This window comes from Ips typographus, linkage group LG1 (genome assembly GCF_016097725.1).
Source record: "Ips typographus isolate SLU linkage group LG1, UJ_Ityp_2.0, whole genome shotgun sequence".
Taxonomy (NCBI): Eukaryota; Metazoa; Arthropoda; class Insecta; order Coleoptera; family Curculionidae; genus Ips; species Ips typographus.
In genome coordinates this window covers 13393414-13415126 of record NC_138422.1, presented here as the reverse complement: position 1 = coordinate 13415126, position 21713 = coordinate 13393414, and the positions used below count along the sequence as shown (strand labels likewise).

Below are 21713 nucleotides of genomic sequence, written 5' to 3'. Positions count from 1 at the left end.
TTAGGCACCTCGTCCTATCGGCGCGACACCCTAAACAGTACCATAGAACCGTTCAAATCCGTCAACCAGTCGACTGGCGTTTGTTTGTGCATGAACCTGGCAGACGATCTTGGAATTATTTTATAACACCAGACTAGCACCAGTCGATACGACTGGCACTTATTAAGCAGACAGCAGACTTGCTCTACTATAAACTACGTGGAAAAGTCTAGACTGGACAATATCCAATATCTGGCTTTAGAATACCCTAAAAGTTAGAAGATGAGTGATTACTAGTTGTTGTGAATCTCTGGTAAAAATCGTTTTAGTACGATACGTTTTAAAACTATTAAGAGTTATATCTAGAAACAAATTTATGTATCCAAGACTAATCAATTATGCTAATTTATGTCAGCATCAAGCCTGACTTCCTGAAGATGTATCAAAACAATCTAGTACCAGGTTACTGGCGATTGCAAACTGGTTCCATTTACGTCATCATAATCAAGTTATCATCGAAAGCGATATTTTCACACGGTTTTTCCTTTTCTGTTAGAGGTGAGATTCCAAGAGAAACGTCATTTCCCTTTTCACATGGCAGCTGATTTTAGTGATCCCGCAAAAACGGATTGGACCATTGCGATCGGTCGTGGTGGCGGTTTCTCACAGGTCCTGCCCCATCGTACGCAGGAAGTTATTGGCTACGCCGATTCATTCAAGTTTCTGATGAGTTTGCTAATTGTTGTCGTCATATTTCTTGTGGTAACATAAATTACGGACTTTGTGAATTAAACAGCTTAATAGGCTTTTACTGGCACGTAATTTCTTAGCTTGTTATTAGATTGTAAGTAGGTAATTCAAGTGTCGATTAAAAGAGCAGGAACTAAGCATTACTCTTTGACAGTGTAAATAAGCAATGGTTAGTGGTTATTAAATAGCTTTGAGAAGTTAAGAAAAATTGTTTGTTATAAACTGCAGTTTAGTTGAAGAACAGTCATTGAAGTTTCATGAGCATCAAGTATGCAAAATACTAGTAAACTCCCCAACGCCATAACATGGTCAAATACTTGTTATATCTGATATGAAAACCAGGTGGAAAAACAAAAAATGTTTAGATTTCGGGTTTCTTGGAATGCTAATAATGGAAAAGTGTGCATCTGAAGAAGAAGGCGTCAATAATATTATGTTTAGTAGCTAACTTCACTGACTTATGATAAAGTTTAAAGACTTGCATATAGGATGTTCCATAAAAAAACTAAATGTCAGTGTTCAATAGAAGTTATTATAGTATTTGCTCGACTTGATTCTTCAAAGTTACTGGAGAATAGTATTTTCAGAAACAAAGTCAAGTATCGACACCCTTTGAGACAAGTATCTGCCAATAGATACCAGAGATTAAAAAAAAAACAATTAGCGCCGATACGTTTTTTTTTATCAAATTTCAGTCTTATACATCTACAGGGTGTTTAAAAACCATATTAAAGCCAGTAAGTCCCTTTTAAGGAAGATGCTCGTATAATTTTTTTGGAGATATAGTGTCCTAGTTTCATTTATTTTTTGTAGTTTTTTTTTTAAATTTAGCCGAAATTTAGAAAACCTTCTTAATGACAATAGAGGTTATTTTTATTTGTAGGGTTTTGTTTTATGGGCATGCCTTTTCGACCACTCCAAGCATTTTTGTGCTGCTCCACTGATGATCCCATTCCACAAAATCCGAATTCCTTGCTTATTTCTGTATCTGTTATCGTTCTTGAGTTATTTGCGAGAGAATTAGAAGTGACAGCATTATTCAGATCAACTTCACTGAAATATTTTCCTAAAATTGGACATGTTACTTCTTCTAAACTTATTTTGCAGGTAACTCGAAAAAATGCGGTAAAAAGGTTATGTTAAGCAATGAACTGCAGAAAAATGTTCTAAGGATTTAGTGGTTCCCCACAAAAAAGTTGGGAAGGGTAAAAAAGTGTAAATAAGGTTAGTTACAGTTAGATAACTTAACCTAACCTAACCTAACCTAAAAATGTTCGAAGATCTAAAGGGTTCTCCAAATTTTATTGTCTAAGAAACTGTAGTACCTATACACAAATAGAAAAACTGGAAAAAATTAAATTATTTATTATAAATTATTAGTTTCATCAAAAAATACTGAGGTACTACCCATTTTAGATTGGCAAAAGTTCTAAAAAAGTTCACTTTTCCATGCTTTTCAATCATCGTTGCAAAACATGTCAAAGGTCGTGTTCGTGTGTTCAAAAACACTCTAAGTAAGTTTTCAAAGATTTTTTTTTATTTTTATAAATCACTCTGTACACATTAGCTTACGATATATTTTGCAAACTGACAAACCGGAATAACTTCTAGATGAACAACTCTATTCAATACTCCAAACTAAATATGTTTGTCTTGTTTGGTTTTCTAAATGTTTTAACCGAAATATACGGGTTCGTTTCAATAAGCCAGCATTTTAGATTAAAAGCAAACATCAAGCATAGGACCAGTTTTGTTAAGTTGTTCTATTTTAATTACTTTTCTTCATATTTATTTTACCTGTGGACATTTATTTTCTATAATCGGATCAAGTTTGATAATCCTGTAATTTTTAGAATCGATCTATTCGATCTTAATAGCACACTAATAGACTAATATTAAGCAAATCCATTCCATTTATGTCGCCAGTTTGGTTACAAATTATCTACTCCAATTTATTAAGTGGATTGAATCGGTCCGAGATTTACCTTTCTAATATACTATTACGTCAACACATTTTACTTTGATTTGTACCATATGCTTATTGCTTCTTTAATGGGTTTTAAGAATTAATTACCCGTAAAATGTTACGGTAATAAAACAATTTTTTTGACATTTTTATCGATTTAATGTAGTATCGGTACAGCACTTACTTTCGTAGTAATAAGAATAATAAACGTACAGGTCGTACCGATTAGTTTAATTTCAATCACATGCTGGCAATGGGTTATTGATTAATTGATGTTGCCAATTCTGATAGACGTTTTGATTTATTTGCATAAAAGCTATAAGATGGGGGCTAAGAATATAATTTATTTTCCTATTGACATTCATTACCGCACGTTCAGCCTAGACTGAATTATGATTTTTAATATGCAAATTACAAGTGTTGTAATATTAGACATTAAAGTTGTCTGAGGAAGTTAAGTTTGAAAATCCAGTGGAAGAGTAAATTAATAAGTGCATATTGAAAGTTTTTAATGAGGGGTAATAACATTTTATCAATCTCGTTTAAGGAGAAAATCAATTGGTCTGCGGAGTGATCTTGCTTTATCGTGATTTAATACTTCCGCCTTAGTGTCATTCTTCGCAAAGCTTTGGATATAGGTTCCCATGGATTAAGAAACTATATATTTAGCAAATTCAATTAATTGAGAGCGAACAGCAGGTGTCACTTTAGTCTATTAGTAAGTGCATTGATATTTAAATCTGTACGTTAGATCTGAAAGTTTGAAATGGGTTTTTTAGAAAGACTACTTATAGTAGTATAAACAATCTATAAAACCGTCATTGTTAATTAATGGGTTGCAATATAATTAAGATATTTCCTCTTATGTGTCGGCACTGGTTTTAATTGCAAAAATAGATGGTTCGGTTATCGTTTTCTATTTTCTGTTTTTAGTTACCCACATGAAACTATAAAAATCATTGTTAACAAACCAGTTTTATCTCCTGTTTAACTTGACCAGTATTTAACGATTCTTTGCTCGTATTTTAACTTGTGATGTGGGTTATTCCCAGCTTAGATCTCTTCCTACTAAATACATCATAAAAGGTGTTAGTAGTTTATTGCATCAAGCTTTATTAAGCCAGACCAGACCGGGACGAATCTCGCCTAATGATAATAAATTAGTTTTTCAAAATTCGGAGCGCACATTAAGCCGACAATCTGTACAATAACAGAAAATAAATTACGTCGCGACTTGATAACCCAATATAAAAAAAATCTCTCCCCGATCGGATTATAAAAAGGCCGAAGGATCAAATCCTATACAAAAAGACCTGTCTCGGGATGGCATAACTTATCGCTTTTCACAGTGGGTTCCACTAGAACGTGTTAGTCTACAAAGACCTAACCAAGCCGGGATGGTTCTTCTGGTACCTGTACATATGGGTCAGAATTCGTTAAGATGGAACCTTTTGTGAGGTGTGATGTAGGATGGCCAGATGTGGCCTTTTGTTGTGCGGCTTTGTACCCCGAAAACGCTGTTCGATATTGTGATGCTTCTACGTATTCGATTTTTTGAAAGTCTCGACCCTGGTGCTTTTTTAGTCCTTTAAAAGGCTCAAGCTGAAATGATTATATCCGATTGTGTGATTTTAAATGGTATTTCGAATCGTTGCACCTTCATAACTGCTAAGTCATATACATACAAAATATTTTCACTCAATGAGCCGGATGTTGAATGTTATCATATCTCATCTTGTATGAAATTATTGGTTATTCAGAGTTTTCTAAACTTTTTTATGTTCGGTAAAATCGTTGACTAAACCACTTTCGAGAATATAAATTTGTTTCTTTTTTTACTATTGTCATTGCTACCAAAGCAACTATTGTCAACTCAGCTTGATTTTGTGTCAAGTAACGATTATGTTGATACGAATTTGAGTAACGTATTCTTAATTTAGTTTGATTTTGTCTATAAATAAATTTGTTCCACAAACCGCTCTATTTCTTTTTCTTTGTTCATGTTTTTAACCAGAATTATGGGTAAAACTTTTATGAAGTCACAATCTAACCGAATTTAAAACCAGACTGAGTATCTACATATTTGCTTGTCTTTGTTTTCCGAATCCTACATTTATACACTCTTAATAATCAGAGAGTTCAGAAGTACCGAGCATAAATAATTGGTCGCTGATAATATTTACTAACTCAGACATAAGCTGTCGATTTTAAAATCGAATTGTTTTTATCTTTAACCGACGAACAGCACTCGATCATCCTTATCGAGTTTACAATACCATTAACAAAACTACATTGATCAAATAATATAGAGTTTTTATTGATTTTTCCGTGTCTAGGCTGTACAATTATCGCAGAACTGGAGCAATAAATCGAGAGGCGCAATAAATATTATTTTTAAGTCATGTATGTGTAACATGATGTTTTGTATTTACAAATATTGTTACATAAATAGGCCGAGATAACACCGGTTGGATGGCAACTCATCTCTCTCGTCTTTTACGTTCAAGCCGTATTGTTATTAATCAAGTTTAAAGCGGATGTGAATTTTTTTGTACACGTTTTTCCAGGAAAAGTGACGGAATGCTTATCAAAATGTTTTAAAGGATTTAGTTTTAGGATTTTCCAACTTATTTATTGTAGATTCTGACTGATTAGACGTTCAAAATATTTTGTTGTTTCCTTGTCTCTGTATTTGTTCACGTTATGTCTAACTGATCGGTAGTTGAATTCCAATAAATAATACTTTGAATATTGACTAATTTTCTTTTAAAACCTCACAATTTACAGATCACAGATTTGATATTATTTTAATCAGGTTTTTTAAAAAATTTTATTTCAAAATGGCTTGATTTAGATTGACAAGGTAAGATAATCAAGCTGACAAGATAAGGTGTTTTTGCTATTTGACAATTTTGACATATGAAAAGGTTCAAGTGCTTAATTTAAAAATGGAGAATTCTACTTGAAGTGTATTGAACTATACTGTTCATATGATTTATTTTTTTATATATTGGGCTTACTGATTCTTTTATTAGTGGCAGTTTGGTGACTGGATTATCTAAGCCATTCCCCTGTCAAAAGCGGTATGTCAATAATCAGTTTGACATTGACTGTTGACATCATTTAACTATATCAGTTATAAATTTGATTTCAAGGAGTCTCCTGGAAAAATGTTTAATAGAAGATTTATTCAACATTCATCAAGTTGTCTGTACAGGGTGCTGCATTTTCGATGGTTTTACGGGGTACAGAGAACGAATGGTTTTACGAGGTACAGAACGGTAATAGATAAAAAAAAAGTAGCATACGTGTTCTGATCTCTTTTTCTGAGCTGAGATGACTGGCGAAGAGTGGGCTGCGCAAACTTCTTTTGTTTCAAAGATACGGGGGGCTTTTAAAAGTTGGTCATTTTGGAACCTCCTCTGTATTTCATTTGCTATTAAAGTTATCAAAAAAGGAAAAACGGTTTCCGGTAGAAGTTTTGACGTAGAATCCAATGGCGTAGTCAGTTTTTTCCTATTACGTTTAGTTTCTGACATATGACAGTAAGTAATATTTTTTTAAATGGAACACCCTATATATTTTTAGGTCATTTAATTCTATTGATTTTTACTTTTTCAACGGTGTATTAAAACATATAAGTTTGTAAACGTTAATCTTGGTAATTAGAAAAAAAGCGTTTCCTTAACAAAAAAGTACTAAATAATATGTATAAAAATACCCAGTCGAAACAAAATTTGGCTATGTTCATATTAACATGTTGTTTATAAACAGTTTTTTCAACTTCCACCTTAAAAATAGTAGAAAATAGAAATAGCCACTTTTCTTATTAAAGTGACGGTAGAACTGTTTGTAACTTAGATTTTTAATAAGATTTATTTAAAATATTTAATTGTCTGATGTGTTAGTTTATATGATTTCCGATTTTGTTTGGTATTTTAGATATTAGCCTTTTTTTAGCTTAGCAAAGGGCTTTTTTTAAAATAACAGGATTAACCTCTACAAACTTATATGGTGTAATACACCGTTGAAAAGGTAAAAATCAACAGAATTAAATGACGTAAAAATATATAGGATGTTCCATTTAAAAAAATGTAACTTTATGGCATATATCAGAAACTAAACGGAATAGAAAAAAACTCACTACGCCATTGGATTCTACATGAAAACTTCTACCGGGAACCGTTGTTCCTTTTTTGATAACTTTAAGAGCAACTGAAATACTGAAGAGGTTCAAAAATTACCAATTTTCGAAAATCCCCCGTATCTTTGAAACAAAAGAAGTTTGCGCCGCCCACTTTTCTCCAGTCATCTCAGCTCAGAAAAAGAGATCAGAACACGTATGCTACTTTTTTTCTATCTATTACCGTTTTCTCTGTACCCCGTAAAACCATCGAAAATGCAGCACCCTGTACAGGCTGTCCCCAATTTTTTTTTAAGCTATACAGGATGGGTCATTTTGGTTAACAGGTACAAGATTGGGTAAAGAGAAATAATATAATGTAGGCTTTGATATTTCTTATGGACGTATTCAAATTTTGCATTTTAAGAAGAGTACTTAAAAATTCCCTTTCAATGTTTTAGAGGGTAATCCAAAGTTGACTGCCATGGTAAAACATAATTAAGTTTTAAGATGGGGTTTTTAATGGGATGCCTTGGGGTACATTTCTAGCAAAACAAAGATATACTAATACCAGGTGTCCAAGAGCACCCTGGACATAGGAGATTAACATGGGAAAACGGTTTTGATTTTTTTGCGCCTGTACGGTTGATTTGATTGAGAAATCGTAATAATGAAAGTTGTAGTACCTATCACGGACTAGTTTTCTGGATTTTTTTCAGATCTCTAACTTGAACCCTTTCGTCGTAAAACACGAACAAAAATGAGAAAATTTAAACTTTTGGCCTGCACTGTATAGGCGGTTGTCGGGGGTAACAGATCATTGTTGCTGGTACGGTTGCTCGACAACCGCTTATACAGTGCAGGTAAAAAGTTAAAATTTTCTCATTTTTGTTCGTGTTTTACGACGAAAGGGTTCAAGTTAGAGATCTAAAAAAAATCCAGAAAACTAGTCCGTGATAGGTACTACAACTTTCATTAATACGATTTTTCAATCAAATCAACCGTACAGGCGCAAAAAAATCAAAACCATTTTCCCATGTTAATCTCCTATGTCCAGGGTGCTCTTGGACACCTGGTATATTAGGAAGTTACTGAATATGGACCATCCGGTACACTGAGGTAATTTCAATTAGCTGAAATTTGTTTACCTGCAAAAATTGTCGTTATTGTTCAAAAAAAAAGTTTTTGATTTGTTTTGAAAAATAAATTCATGTTTTCCAGTTTAAAAAAGTGCGATATTTTATTATTTTCAATGTTATTTTAAAAGCAATAGAAATTCGATGTTTTCCTCCATCTTTGTCATGCTAAAAATAATTTTTGAAACTTAAATTTTGCGAAAGTATCAAAATTTGAAAAACTATTTTAGATCATTATAATATCCAATAATGATAGTATTTGCAGAATTTGCTGATTGGAAGAGTACTTAACTTTCTTAATAAACATCACGATTGCTATTTTAACTCGGTGATGTAGACTTTATTTAACCTCTTTCAACTTTTCTATTGATTGCTTATGCTGACCAACTCGTTTTTCCGCTGATATTGTAAACATAACGAAACTGATTTACCATGTATTGTCAAATACAAACACTCATTACTCAAATACCGATTAATATTTCACACGTTTAAGGAAAAGTAGTTGCTGGCAGATGTTTAATATTAGTCAGACTACTTGCTCAATATAAGTGATTTCACTGTGTTTGTAAAAGGAACTAGTTCTAAATTATAAACATTAAGTTTAACCGAAAACAAACTTAGGATGAGGTAAGTTAATTTATTTCCTAAGTAATCAAACATTCAACTGTCAGTCAATAACACACAACGTGTAATCTTCCAATACCTGTTTATTATTTTATTTTACCTTACAGGTCAAGTTGTTTTAATTACTTTCTAAGTTTCGTTGTTTGATGTGCTCTTTCTTCGGCTACAACTTTGAGATCATTAAAAGGAATGTCAAGTTCAAATAGCAACAATTAATGGCGAAAACATATTGTTTATTTATATTCATTTAACGAATAACGAGCACGATGCTGGATTGACTGCGTTTACGTCTCTCGGAGATGGCGCCCATCTAATTGTTGCATGGTTTCTACTATAGGCCATAATTACACTAATTCCTATGTATGTCCAATACAATGATTTTCTATCACACAAGTGGTAATTAGATTCAGTTATATGCCAATCGAGAAAATTACGTATTTACAAGTTGTAATTGAATTATGTGCACAGACAAACCGATTAATTTCCATCCATCATCGGTCAGAGGCAAAATTCAAATTGGCTACGACAGAAACGTAGTCACAAACGAGTGAAAAATGTTGTCTTCTTTGTTCGATATCGCATTTAGTTTAGTGAATGATCTCATACGAGTCTGTGTGTGAGTGTTTTACTTAACCAATTGCGTGTCCTGGTGTAATTAAAATTTTAAACTGGTCGTCTAGAAAAAACTATTTTGAGTATAGGACTCTACGCAACTCGTGTGTTTGTGTGTGTGTGGATTTTTGTAGGCCGCGAATGAGTGGGCTGACAGGAATGACTGTTATTATAGCCGAAGGTGAGTTGGTACTGCTTCGTTTTCTATCAGTTAATTTCAATGGTGCAAATTTCCGCCTAAAAGGTTCCGATTCTTTTGTATCTTTTACCTGTAGGTATTATTACAAAGGTGAAAAACCTGTGTGAGGGTCTTTGAATAGATTTGTAGCCAGGTGTACACCCACACCTGAGAAAAAATTTCTTTGAATTGCTACTCTATAGTGAACATGTGATTTAGTATTATGCTAGTAGAATATTACACTGAAATTGTATTATTGCTGTACGTTCAACTTAAAGCAGCGTACGTTATTGTTTAATCTCCTTGGCGCCAAGAGGAATTTTATATGAAACGATTAAAAGATTACAAATGTGGAAATATGACAATCATTTATGTCGTATGCGCGCACCCAGCATCTCTACTAGAAATGTTTCGGATGTGGAAAATGGTTAAACTGAACGAAAGGAAAAACAATTAAAAGTGTAAATCCGCATTGATTCGGGATGTGGAATTGTTGGTCGTTTTGTGGTCTCGCTATCGCACCGTCAGTGTTTTCAAATTAAATACCTTCGTGTCAAACAAGAGGTTCGACCACAGCTCCGAGATAAGTTGAGCGGTTTTTTGGTTGGTACCGACCGGTCGGGTGACCGTTCAAGCTTCGATAATCGACGTCCTATGAAAACAAACGGACCGATTTGCCCCTTTTTTCTATATCACCCACCGTTTTTAATGAGAGAGGACACTTATTCAGCAAGTTTTAGTGTCAGGGTATCGATGTTACGTCTGATACGATAATGATGATGATATTAACACTTATTAGGTGACTTCACAAATGTTTTTCTTTTGCGGGTCTTGGATCCTTAAATCTTAGTTCTCATAACCGCGTTTTGCGTCTGATGTCACTTATTACCTATTGGTCAACAGTATAAATTTTCAGCTGCGACAAATCTGGCGAAACTTTTTTCCCTGTTTACAGTAGTTACAGTTAGTACACGATATTTTTAATTGTCAGTTGTCACAATTTGTCAATATTTTGTTAATTTTTTTAACTTAACTGTTACAGTTTACCAATAGGTATTGTGCTATTCAGCTAATTCAGCATGTTTTGCAGAAGTGTATTCTTCATCACCTTCATGGTCGCCTTGGAAACAAGTTCCATGGCAATTGCCACATAAAAACTAAAAATGAATTTGAGATATTAACCTATATTTTCCCTATTTAACATAGGGAACCTACCTCATCTATGCTTCAGTGTGTTCAATAATTTTTTCAGTTTTTCCATTTAGATATAACTTTTGCCTTATGCGTCGTCCAAAACGTCAAAACACTAGAAACAGACGCAAAAAGTTGAAAATCTTCAGCTTCTTGCGGGCTGTCATTTTCAAATTTTGCTTCTACCAATAGGAAATAAGGGACGTCAGACGCAAAACGCGGTTATGAGAACTCAGCTTAACTCAGATGACGTTCAAAAAATATGTAACATTTTGCTGTAACAAATAACGAACATGACCGATTAAAAATTATAAAAATTAATGAAAATTGCTATTGACAAAAAAGCTTCTCGGAGTTCCAAATTGCACATTATCAGGTTTAATATTGATTAAGTTGTTGTTTTCTGTGCTCTGCCGTTGCTAGATTCTGGTTTTTATATTTTCTAAGACGGTGGTAGTTTTTCCACCGAAACGTCAGGTTTTTTAGGTATCAAGACCGAACCTAAGTCTGTGGTCTTGTTTTGAGACAACTAGGTTAATGTTATTTTCAACTTAGTTCAAAATAGTGCGAAAATCCATTTTCCCAGCAAACCATTTTTGTGTGATGAGACAGAAGTCGCAACTAGCAACATAGTAATGAAAACAAGACATTTGGTGATAGAGGCTTTATTTTTAGGTAATCCTCCTCTTTACCATTGCTACTTTTCCTTCTCTACAACGTCTCATTATCATATTAGCGGTCCGACGTTTCGTTTTTTATCATAACTGTGGTGTCTTTTTTCTGTCGGTATCATATGATATGGTTCAGTCTTGCAAAAAAGTAGAAATCTGCTGGTAATTTTTATAAAAATTTTACTTTAGTGCATGTCTAATATGATCACACTCATAGTAAAAGTGAGTCTATATCATCAAATAAAAATTGTTATTGATTTTTGTTTTTGAAAAAGTACTTATCCAAGCCAACGAAAAACTATCGGAATCTTATAAATTTGTTTACCAGTTGGATTTTTCCAATTTTAAAGTTGGCAACCCCATCCGGCTGATCAGTCATCAGACAGTCACAATATAATAATTGAATTGGTCACAGTTCTACTGAAATGCGGATCAAAGTTAATCATTTCCACGGTTACTGTAAATTAAGAGTGAATCCAACCAATCTCGATAATTATCACTATTTCTGTACGTCATTCGTGATGGTCTTGAAATGATATGAAACTAAATGAAGCAATTTTTCTAAGCTTTTTTAAACGTAACTAAAATTTAAAAAGGAAAGGATTAATTAGATTAAATTTTTAACGGTTAAATTTTTCCAGTTTTAATTACACGACTTTGACTGTACGGTATCGCCTATTAGCAAAATTTATTGGTGATTATGATAGTTACAGTTTTTAGAGTAATGACGATCGGTAATGAACTGACCTGAAGCCTGGCGATAAAACAACCATATGTAAGTTAAACATGTGTATGTGTGGGTTGAAAAAACATTGCTATTGAATAATAATTCGCTGTAGATGTTATAAACTCACGTGTTTCATATAAAATCAATGATATACGTCAGTAATAGTTACGAAAATAGTACATACAGGTATCATTTCAAAATTACCTATAGGAAATTACTGGTAAGGAGAGAGCACCATCAGGGCAGGATAAAAAAATCTTCATAAGTGTTATGTGTCACTTTCTGACGAAGTAGTCATGTGACACCTGTTTTGTGAACTGACAAATTACGTCACAAATATTAATTTGCAACGGTTTTCTAGTTAATTTTGTATGGATATCTGACTTTACAGTTCCTTTAGAGCCTTATTCTATTAACCAAACCAATGTTTTTGACAGAGATGAGAAAAAACTTCAGAATTTGACAGTTGATCACAGGACCACTTTGTCTGAGAGGTTGTCTCGCGTATTTTGTATGGATAACTAACTTACTTTTATAGTCTACTTTAGAACTATTTTGCTATTCTTTTAACGCCAATATACTTTACGAGATAACTTGATTTACAGGATGTTTTACGATAAAGGCAATACATTTCGGAGCGCAATTGAACACAAATACTAAATCATTTGCAGGATCACTTTATCAGAAATCCTTTTTTTTGTAACCAATTCTCAAATATCATCATACGTTATCATCAAATTACTTATAATCTAATCTAATTTTTATTTAAAGACCACTTTTGGACAGTTAAGTTAATTAGATCGCCACATTCAAGACTCAATAGCATTGTGGTAGCACTTTCAGTTTAGGGACACCCTGTATAGCTGTTTGTGTTTTTATATTTTTTATATTTAATATTTTGGTTCCTGTTAAAAATGTTTTTTAAAAAGTTTTTCGGATATTTTGCTTTTTAGTTAAAAACGGGATTAAAATTGTTGTATGAGAAGTGCCTGTTGTTTTACTGGAAACCGTACTATTCCAATTTTTCATAATTATTCATTGTTATTGATAGTTCTTATGAAATTGATTTATTGGCATTATTTGGCCTATGCGGTCTAGTATATTATCCATATTAATGAATGTTATTTACTGTATTATAGTATACAGTGTGTCCCAAATTGGTTCTACATTGGGATCTCTGTAACCGTAAGAGCTACAGAGTCGGTAAAATGAGGAAAGTTTTAGAGAATTTTTTTTGTGAAACTTATTTCCGGTTTCCAAATTAAATTATCATTCTCCGTTTTCCGGAAAATTGGGAAAACGTCAGAGGCTGCATTTTAACACTCTTTAACAAAGCCAAAGAGAGTTTTGCAACTAAGACATTATTAAGGCATATTTTTACGTAGACCACGATCACGTAATTAGAAAAAATCTATCCTCATTGGTTTCTGAGATATGGAGGACGCCATCTTGAAGGCGGCCATAAGAATTTACATCCATATCTCGGAAACCAATGACGATAGATTTTTGCTAATTACGTCATCGTGTTCTACGTAAAAAAGTAATATAATGTCTTAGTTTCAAAACTCTCATTGGATTTGTTAAAGAGTGTTTAAAATGCAGCCTCTGACGTTTTCCCAATTTTCCGGAAAACGGAGAAAGATAATTTAATTTGGAAACCGGAAATAAGTTTCACATAAAATTCTCTAAAAATTTCTCCATTTAACCGACTCTGTAGCTCGTACGGTTACAGAGATCCCAATACATGTAGAACCAATTTGGGACACACTGTATACTATAATACAGTAAATAACGTTTTTAATATCTCAATACATGTATTGTAGAAGCAATTTGGGACACACTGTATGTGGTATTTGTGAATATTATTATGATTATAAGATTATTTGTATTATTTAGCAAGTGATCAAAGTATAATTTAATAATTAAAGACGGGATTAAAATAGAAATTTAAAACTTTAACTCATATGGAATATTTTATTATTTAAATTTTTTTCATATTTTAATTCATTTTTAAGAGGAGTATATTCTCCTTTTCTACATTTTGGAATATATTTTTGTGATTTGTTTTTTTTTTTCACTGACGTTTAGATGAAAATAGATCATGTCTAGAAAGGTGAAAACATCTAATTTTAAAGTTAATTTGTTGCTTTTTAACGTTATTGGCAAGTTCATTTTATTGATGAATGAATAGGACTAAATGGTCCTAATACATTTATTTCTGTGATGTAATAACTTAAACATATCATCAGTAGATTAAGAAGGATGTAAGGACTTACTAGATACCCTGCTGTCTATGTCTAAAATACGACAAAATTTACTAGTAAAAACTTTCAAGTTTCAACATACAGGATAAAGTTGTGTGGGTTGTATTTATTTTTAAATAATTTTTTGACGATTACATAATGATTTCCAACAACTTAATGAAGATTGGATGAGAGCACTTTGCATGCTGTGGTTTTGGATAATACTTAAATAAATTTATATCAAATAATTTTTTTATCTTAAATTTTGTTGTAGAAAATATTGACATGGTATTTAGACTTACTTTTTCTGTCAGCCCGTTCCTAGTTTCTTCTAAAGGCCAGTGTGTTTTTTTTGAAAATGGTTTTTTAACAAAAATTTATTACAAGGTGGTTAACGTTAAGGTTAATAATATACAAAAGTTAGAATTTAAAACGTTAATATTGACACTTCTCTTTTATTCTTTACGTGATTTTTGTGAGTTTTAGACACTTTAGAATTTAAATGTCCGCCGCTTTTAAACTTTTCAGCTCCAAACCACTACAGATTATTGTAATTCACTAAGTATTATTTTGACTTTATTTTTGAAAACGGATGTAACTTTGTGGAAAATGGACCTCCTTGTCGGCCTAAGGACCGATACTACAGTAGGGTCTTTCGTTTTGTCTTATTTTCCCCCACTACCATCATTTAAAAGCCAAGAAGTGTCAGAATCAAAGCTTCTCCATGCCCATTTGCCGCCTCTATTTTTTTCCGCCCGACCACTATAACAACCTGTAATCTCGTTGTGAGTGTTCAGTTTTCAGTTTCTCAGTCGTAACGTCGAGTCGACGAACGTACGACGCGCACTTCTCCGCATAGTTCGCAAACTACGACGTGTTTTTGGGATCCTTCGATTTTATATTCTCATTTACGTTCAGTTATTACGCTTTTAGTGAAACAGAAGGTAACAACAAATGAAGTGTTCCAGTGTGTTAGGCCAGACGAAAACTGTATTTTCGGTTAGTTTTGGATTTGGTTAACTTGACGTCAAAGAAACAGATGTTTTAAGACTCGAAGGGTTCAGCGATTCTACCTGTGATATTAGTGATTTAAGTTTTTCAATAAGAGTACAAAACTTAAAAATGCAGACGTCTCTGGAAGAAATGCTTTCGAGGAAAGGCGTCTCTGGCAGAAGCAGGAGATTAAAGAAAAAACAAGGTAAGGTAGTCAGTTTTATTTTTCGATTTGCCTCAGATATAAATTAGTAGTTGATTCGAGGTAATCTTATTTCCTGGAATGATACTATGCCACAGAGACTTGAACAAATAGTGAACTGTGATAATAAGCCATTAACAAACACATCTAAGTCACTGACAAGATTAAGACGTTTCAAAAAAAGGTCGTCATTGAAATGATACGTTATCATTTTTATTATGGTTTACGTTGTAACCCAAATAATAAAGCATTCCGGTTTTAATTTAAAGTTTTCACACTATTTACAACAATTATTTATTACTCAAAAACAAACAATAAATAAACAAGCCACTGGAAAAAATAATTCTATCCAAGGCTGTGGGGAGTTATTCACCAAAACTTTACATTAAAATTATTAAAGAACCATCTGTAATTTAAACGCTTTTCAGAGACAACATCATATTTACTGGCATACATTAAAATTTATTGTAATTTTATTTGGTGCGTTTCTTGAAATCGTCATTAATATATCCGATGTATAATAATACTAAATGCTGTTGTAGTTACGCACGCATGTTAGTCAAGGTTTGTTTTAATCGATAAATTTCAGCATTGAAGCTAAAATTATTGCTTTGATCTTTTTAATTTTGAGCTGCACTTAAATTTGGACCAGTTAGTTTTGATCACTGTTCCATATACGCGTGGGAATGTTCACTACATCAAAATCACTTAAAAAGTTTCTTTGATTTTCCAATGAATCTGAATGAGTTAATAATTATTTACATCATTAGCACTATTTTTTATTGACAGTTTTATTAATGTTATATTGCAAGAAGTTGTACTGTATAGTGGTAATTATAAGAAAAATAGGTGTTTTTTTACCAAATCCTACTAAAAATATGTTTCTTTTGTTTAGATGTATGTGAAATTTATTAAGACAGTCAATTTTGCAAGATAAGTCAACATTTTCAGAGCCTCTTTAATGTGGTTGTGTCATTTAGTTTTGGGTATCTACAAGATAAAAATTAAAATAACCTTGAATTAAACAAAATACATGTAAGTAATAAAGTAACACCGAAAAGTCATAAATTATCAAATTTATCAAGGAAAATTAGGTATTGCATCTATCTATAAAAAGTATATTTTAAGCAAATTTGTGTTTTTGAGTGTTTGTAAAGAAAATTAATCAAATAAAAAACATGAAGCGAAGACGTAGCAAAGTGAAATAAACTTCCTTTAGAGTGTAGTAAAAAAGTGTCAGGTGATTAAAATGAAGCAATTAAAAAAAATGTATACGTAAGTACAAATTGACAAAATTCTACAATTAGGAAGTTAATAAAGAACAAACAATTCGATAAATCTTAAAAACGTGAAAATAGGACAGTTTTCAGATTATTTTTGGAAATCAAAACAAAGAAATTCCATTTGCACAAAAACCGCCAAAATTTTACAAAAACATATGAGAAGTAAAGAAGTCCCATGTGACTACACAAAAATGAAATTTGGTACGAATATTAGATATGCAGACAAAAATACAATGTTTACTTGAGGTCAAAAAAAATAATTGAAACATAATTAATAAAAAAATTAACAATAAATTATAGAAAAACCAGTATCTGCATTATTACTAAAAAATAAGTAAAAATATAAATCTTGTAGCTTTCAAAGTAATTAAAGTTGAAAATAAACTAAGCTGACAAAAAAGAAGAGAGGCATAACTTATACAATAATCGAAGTAAAAAGAGTAAAAATAAAACAATATCAATATACAAAGACCTTGACAAAGTCATAAGAAAAAAAAACAAAATACTTTTGTTAGTAAATGCAAATTTTCAAAAATTTTTTGAAAAGTTCAAAGTTATACAAGGTGTCCGAGGTATTTGTATCAGGAGTTTTACCACCTTTTCGTTCGAAAAAAATGCTTCAGTAAGGATGCTGAAATTGAGTTTAATTTTCAAAATTTTATTTGTAACTAAAAGTTGTTGAGATATTTAGCTCAAATTGTGAGTTAAAGCTGAAATTTTAGGATCTACATAATTACAGGTACTAGAGACCAACACTAATCTGAAATAGATTTCTTTTGACCACCTGGTGGTTTTCTAAACATTCGAAAAATGCTAATTCTGCAAATCAGGTTTCTTGCTCCAAAAAGCAGAACACTCTTTGTAAATGGGACGAGAAGGACGTCTAAAATAGAAGATGGAGATGACATTTTCCATAAATAGATATCAATCTTAGTCCTTCTTAAACATCAATATACAAATTCTGGATAACACATCTTTCTTTGACTGTCGTAATTTCGTTCCCGTTTTCTATTCGCCCATTTCCATCAAACAATATCCGTTTTAACGATTTTTCGTTGGGATTCGTTCGCATCCGAAATGAAGAGATTCCCGCTCCCCTATAAGCACATTACTGCGACAAATCGTTTCTAACTCGGAGCATTTCCAACCCCTCTCTGACCCTTCACGCTAATGGTTTTACGCCCTCACGTTTCTTAAAATATACGACTCTCCCAACGGACATACATAACAATAGTGATATATCGTTCTCGCAAAAACGTGTACGATAGATGTGTGTGCTCTCACGATTTTATTTTCTCTTCGTTTTGACGTTACTTTCCGCGCGAAACCAATTCAATAATCCGATGATGTATGATGTGAGTGGGATGTAGGATTTTTTCGGTGATCTTTTATTATAGGAAGTAATCAGAACTATAAAACTCGAAGAAGATAATAATGAAGAATGGTAGGAGCTGAAAAGAACAAATACTTGAAATATGAAATAAAAAGAATATTATTCTTTAGGAATTGTTATCATGACGAAACCTTCAAGAAATATAGCACATTGCTTCAAGAAATTAACGCTTGTTGATTGTCAACAAAAATTTGGCCTAATTCTTCCAAGTGGCTAGAGGGTCTCCCCCGCATATCCTAAACATGTTCTATGCGATTCAGATCCGGCCTGCGTGCTGGACAATCGAATGGCCCAATGAGAAACAAAAATTCGGATTCACTTTAACGAATAAAATGGGACGATTTGACAATAACTTAGGGTTTTGCCAGTTCGTTTCTACTAAAACATAACTAATAAATGATGTTCAGAAATAACTACACATTATCGATAAGTGACGTATTTGGTACTCTGCACAGGGTGCTTTAAAGTTACATCAAGTTTCATGATTATCTTTAAACACCCTGTAGGTACCTACCTTAATTATCCATTTTAATAGAAGTTAATATTTCAGGTCGATTTGTAGAGAATTAAAACCAAAATATTATGGTTTTGGAGAAAGTTCATTTAAATTTCTTAGAACTTGGAACAGTGTAGAGCTCGAATCAGCTAAGAAAAGGCCACAGGCGTCATCAAACGATGATGTCACAATCTCTGTACGTCTCGCTTTAAATATTGCTGCTCTCGTTACTTTCCAAGTTGTTGCAGCCAGTCAGTGGCGTGCTATTATTTTATCAGTAAAATGAAACGTTTTCGTCGTTTTTAATAAAGAAAATAAAAGACAAAAAGTTTTTCAAAGCAATGGAAACTCCTACTGCTTCTTTCTTCATAAATTGTAAGACGTTACTGACGATTTCACGGCCTTGGCTGTGTATGATAACACCTTTCTTTCCAACCTTTTTGGAAGACATTATGACAAAATAACGTTTTTCATTCATAACACTGTGTGAACTTCAACTGCGACCATCAACAATACAACAAAAACACCCGACTAAAACGGAACCTAACCTAACCCCCTAAGTCTCCCTGACCGCCACTACATTTTTTTAAACTTGGCAACACCGTTTAGAGTGCCGGCTAGTAAAATGTGGTAAAAGTTGGGTAAAAGCATATAAAAAGGTCCATCTGTCCCTGGCCGCTGCCGCATCTGTTTTAATTGTGTCCAAGTAAAAACCGTACTACGTTGCCAAGTGGCTTTTTGACCGCTTAACAATTTATTTTCGGGAATATCTTAATAGGACGCCTCTGATTATATCTAATGCGACGGCAACTGTAGAAGGAGAGAGAAATAGTTTCAAAAACTGCGTCATTGATGATGCGGTGGCCTTTTCTCATCTGATTCGAGCTCTATTTATATTGCCATTAGGTATCGTTTTAATAATCTTATTATCTTCACTAAATGTGGAACCGATCCATCCTGGCATTTCAGTTGTGAGAAGAATTTACTTAAAACGAATGCTTTAACACTGTGGAGGAATTATTGAGAAGAACCATTCTGAACTTAAATTTTCAGAGATCATTTATGAGTAAAAACAACACTGAAACTAACTGGTCTTAACTGCTATTACCAAAATAGACAAACAATCGACCTGTGAATCTAATTGCTAAAGTGCTAATCTAATTTTTGTCAACAAAAACGTGAAAAAAATGTATTAAAACTCATAAACATGAGCGGGAACGTGATGTGATTCCATTCGATTCATCTTAACCTAATGTAATTCATTCGTCATTGCCGTTCTGTCAGAATCATTCACCGGATCAATGATGACAGAGCCGCAATACCAGTTTACTTTCATCATCATTACACAGTTGCCACATTCTCATAACTTATCACAAAATTTTGAACCAGGAAAAGAACAAAACAGACAACTAACGAACATTAGGGAGATAAAATCAACTTTACTTAGAACTAATCCTAGTACAGGTGCGTTGAAAACTCTGAATGTATTAAGCAATTTTTCTTGGAAACACCTCGAATATGCAATAAAGCGTGAACGTTACACTACTTTAGTAACCTGCTTACTGCCTCTCCTATGCAGTTCGTTATCACTTCCATTACATAGGCATATTAATTAAAAGAATCAACGTACATACTACTACATCTAACAGGATTAGAATTATACAATCCGTCTAATCCGAATAGTGCTGATCGCGTGTAGAAGATTAGAGATTTATTCGGACCTGGGGCGAGATGCCGAGAAAAAGACTAGATCTAGTGAGAACGTAGGCGAAATGGTGTATGCTAATAACTGAAGACACCGAGTTGGTTGGCCTCAATCGAATATGAAAATGAAATACCGAAGACGATCGTTAACAATTTATCTAAGAGGAAGTGCTCAATTAACGCCAAACCCACGCATCGCAAGTGTTTTATGACCAACGGTTATGCTCTGACCAATCTGTCTCGTTTTTCTCAATTTTTATGTGTGGCATATTATAAAACATTCAAATATACCTACAAAATGAATGAATGCGCCACGACAATACATCGACTATTTCCTATAGGTAGATGCAGGATGTGAAGTCATCACGCCTATTAATAACCCGTACAGTTTTTTTTGTCTGGTTGATGTAATTGTATGGTGTGTACCAAAAAAGTGCTCTTGTATGGTAATCAAGCAGAAAATTGTTTCGCACCTACCGAATTTGGCCAGGCACATACAAATTTGCCATCAGCCCCCGGCCTTTGGCACCGGAGATTTATGGACAAAGATAGAAATACAAGATTGTAGCTGGGCAAAAGAGGTGGAAGATCGTTGGTGGGATTGGCAGGCCCAAATTACAACGTGAACACCCTTGCCGACCATAAATTAAGTGGCTGTAATCATAATTTCGAGATTGTAATGTTCGATAAACGGAAGGATGCGCTCGGGCTACGTTCTTGTTTTTGACATCCCACTGTCTTGATTACCCTATTAGTTTCTGTTTTAGATTATACTTTTCGATTTGTAACTGTAATTTGACTTGGTCTTTACTAGGCAAAGTTGAACGAAACCAGTAGACTTTTTTTTATCATATTGTTTCTAATATAACTTAGGGACGCGGCATTTTACTACATGGACTGAATTTTTAGGTGTTGGTAGTAATGATGAATTGATAATGAACTGGTTATGAAATTGTTACGATAATACTCATCTGGGTGTTTGGGTCATTTAATTTAATTGTCTTAGACGTGATAAGGATACTTTTATTATTTATTCCTGGTGATTGAATTAGAAACCAATACTTTCCAAAATGTTTTTTTTACTCTTGGTAGATACTCACTTTGTTTTTGGCGATTTTTATACACAAAAAGTCTAAAAATAAACACTATTTCTTGTTTTGGCTGGTTAAAAAAAAAGTTAATAGATTTTGTTTTATTAAATAATCTATTACGTATTATCATTTTGTAGAGCAGCTTATGTTTATATGTGGACATTTTAGGGTCTACACTTGCTCTATCATTTAGATATAAATGATGCCCATTTCTAAATCTAGCATTATACAGGGTAGACCATAAGTAATAGTACATTACGCTAGAGCAGTTTTCTGACATCAAAATATTACGATCTAGCTGAAATGCTGATAATTGATATAAAAAATGAATGAAAAAGTTGAAATTCATTT

The 21713-nt window shown here is 32.9% G+C and overlaps 1 protein-coding gene across 5 annotated transcripts in view; it reads left to right on the top strand.

The window, feature by feature from the left end:
• tkv (serine/threonine receptor kinase thickveins) overlaps positions 1 to 21713 on the top strand; it is a 112409-nt gene that overhangs the window by 67114 nt on the left and 23582 nt on the right. For 2 of the 5 annotated variants that reach the window (XM_081995847.1, XM_081995846.1), the window contains exon 1: positions 9171 to 9371. The exons of 2 other annotated variants lie outside the window; for them this stretch is intronic. In XM_081995847.1, coding sequence (XP_081851973.1) covers positions 9332 to 9371 — 40 coding nt within the window. In that variant the 5' untranslated portion in view covers positions 9171 to 9331. Of the gene's footprint in view, positions 1 to 9170; positions 9372 to 15000; positions 15399 to 21713 lie in introns of those variants that run through there. One more of the 5 variants, XM_081995845.1, reaches the window with a different exon arrangement.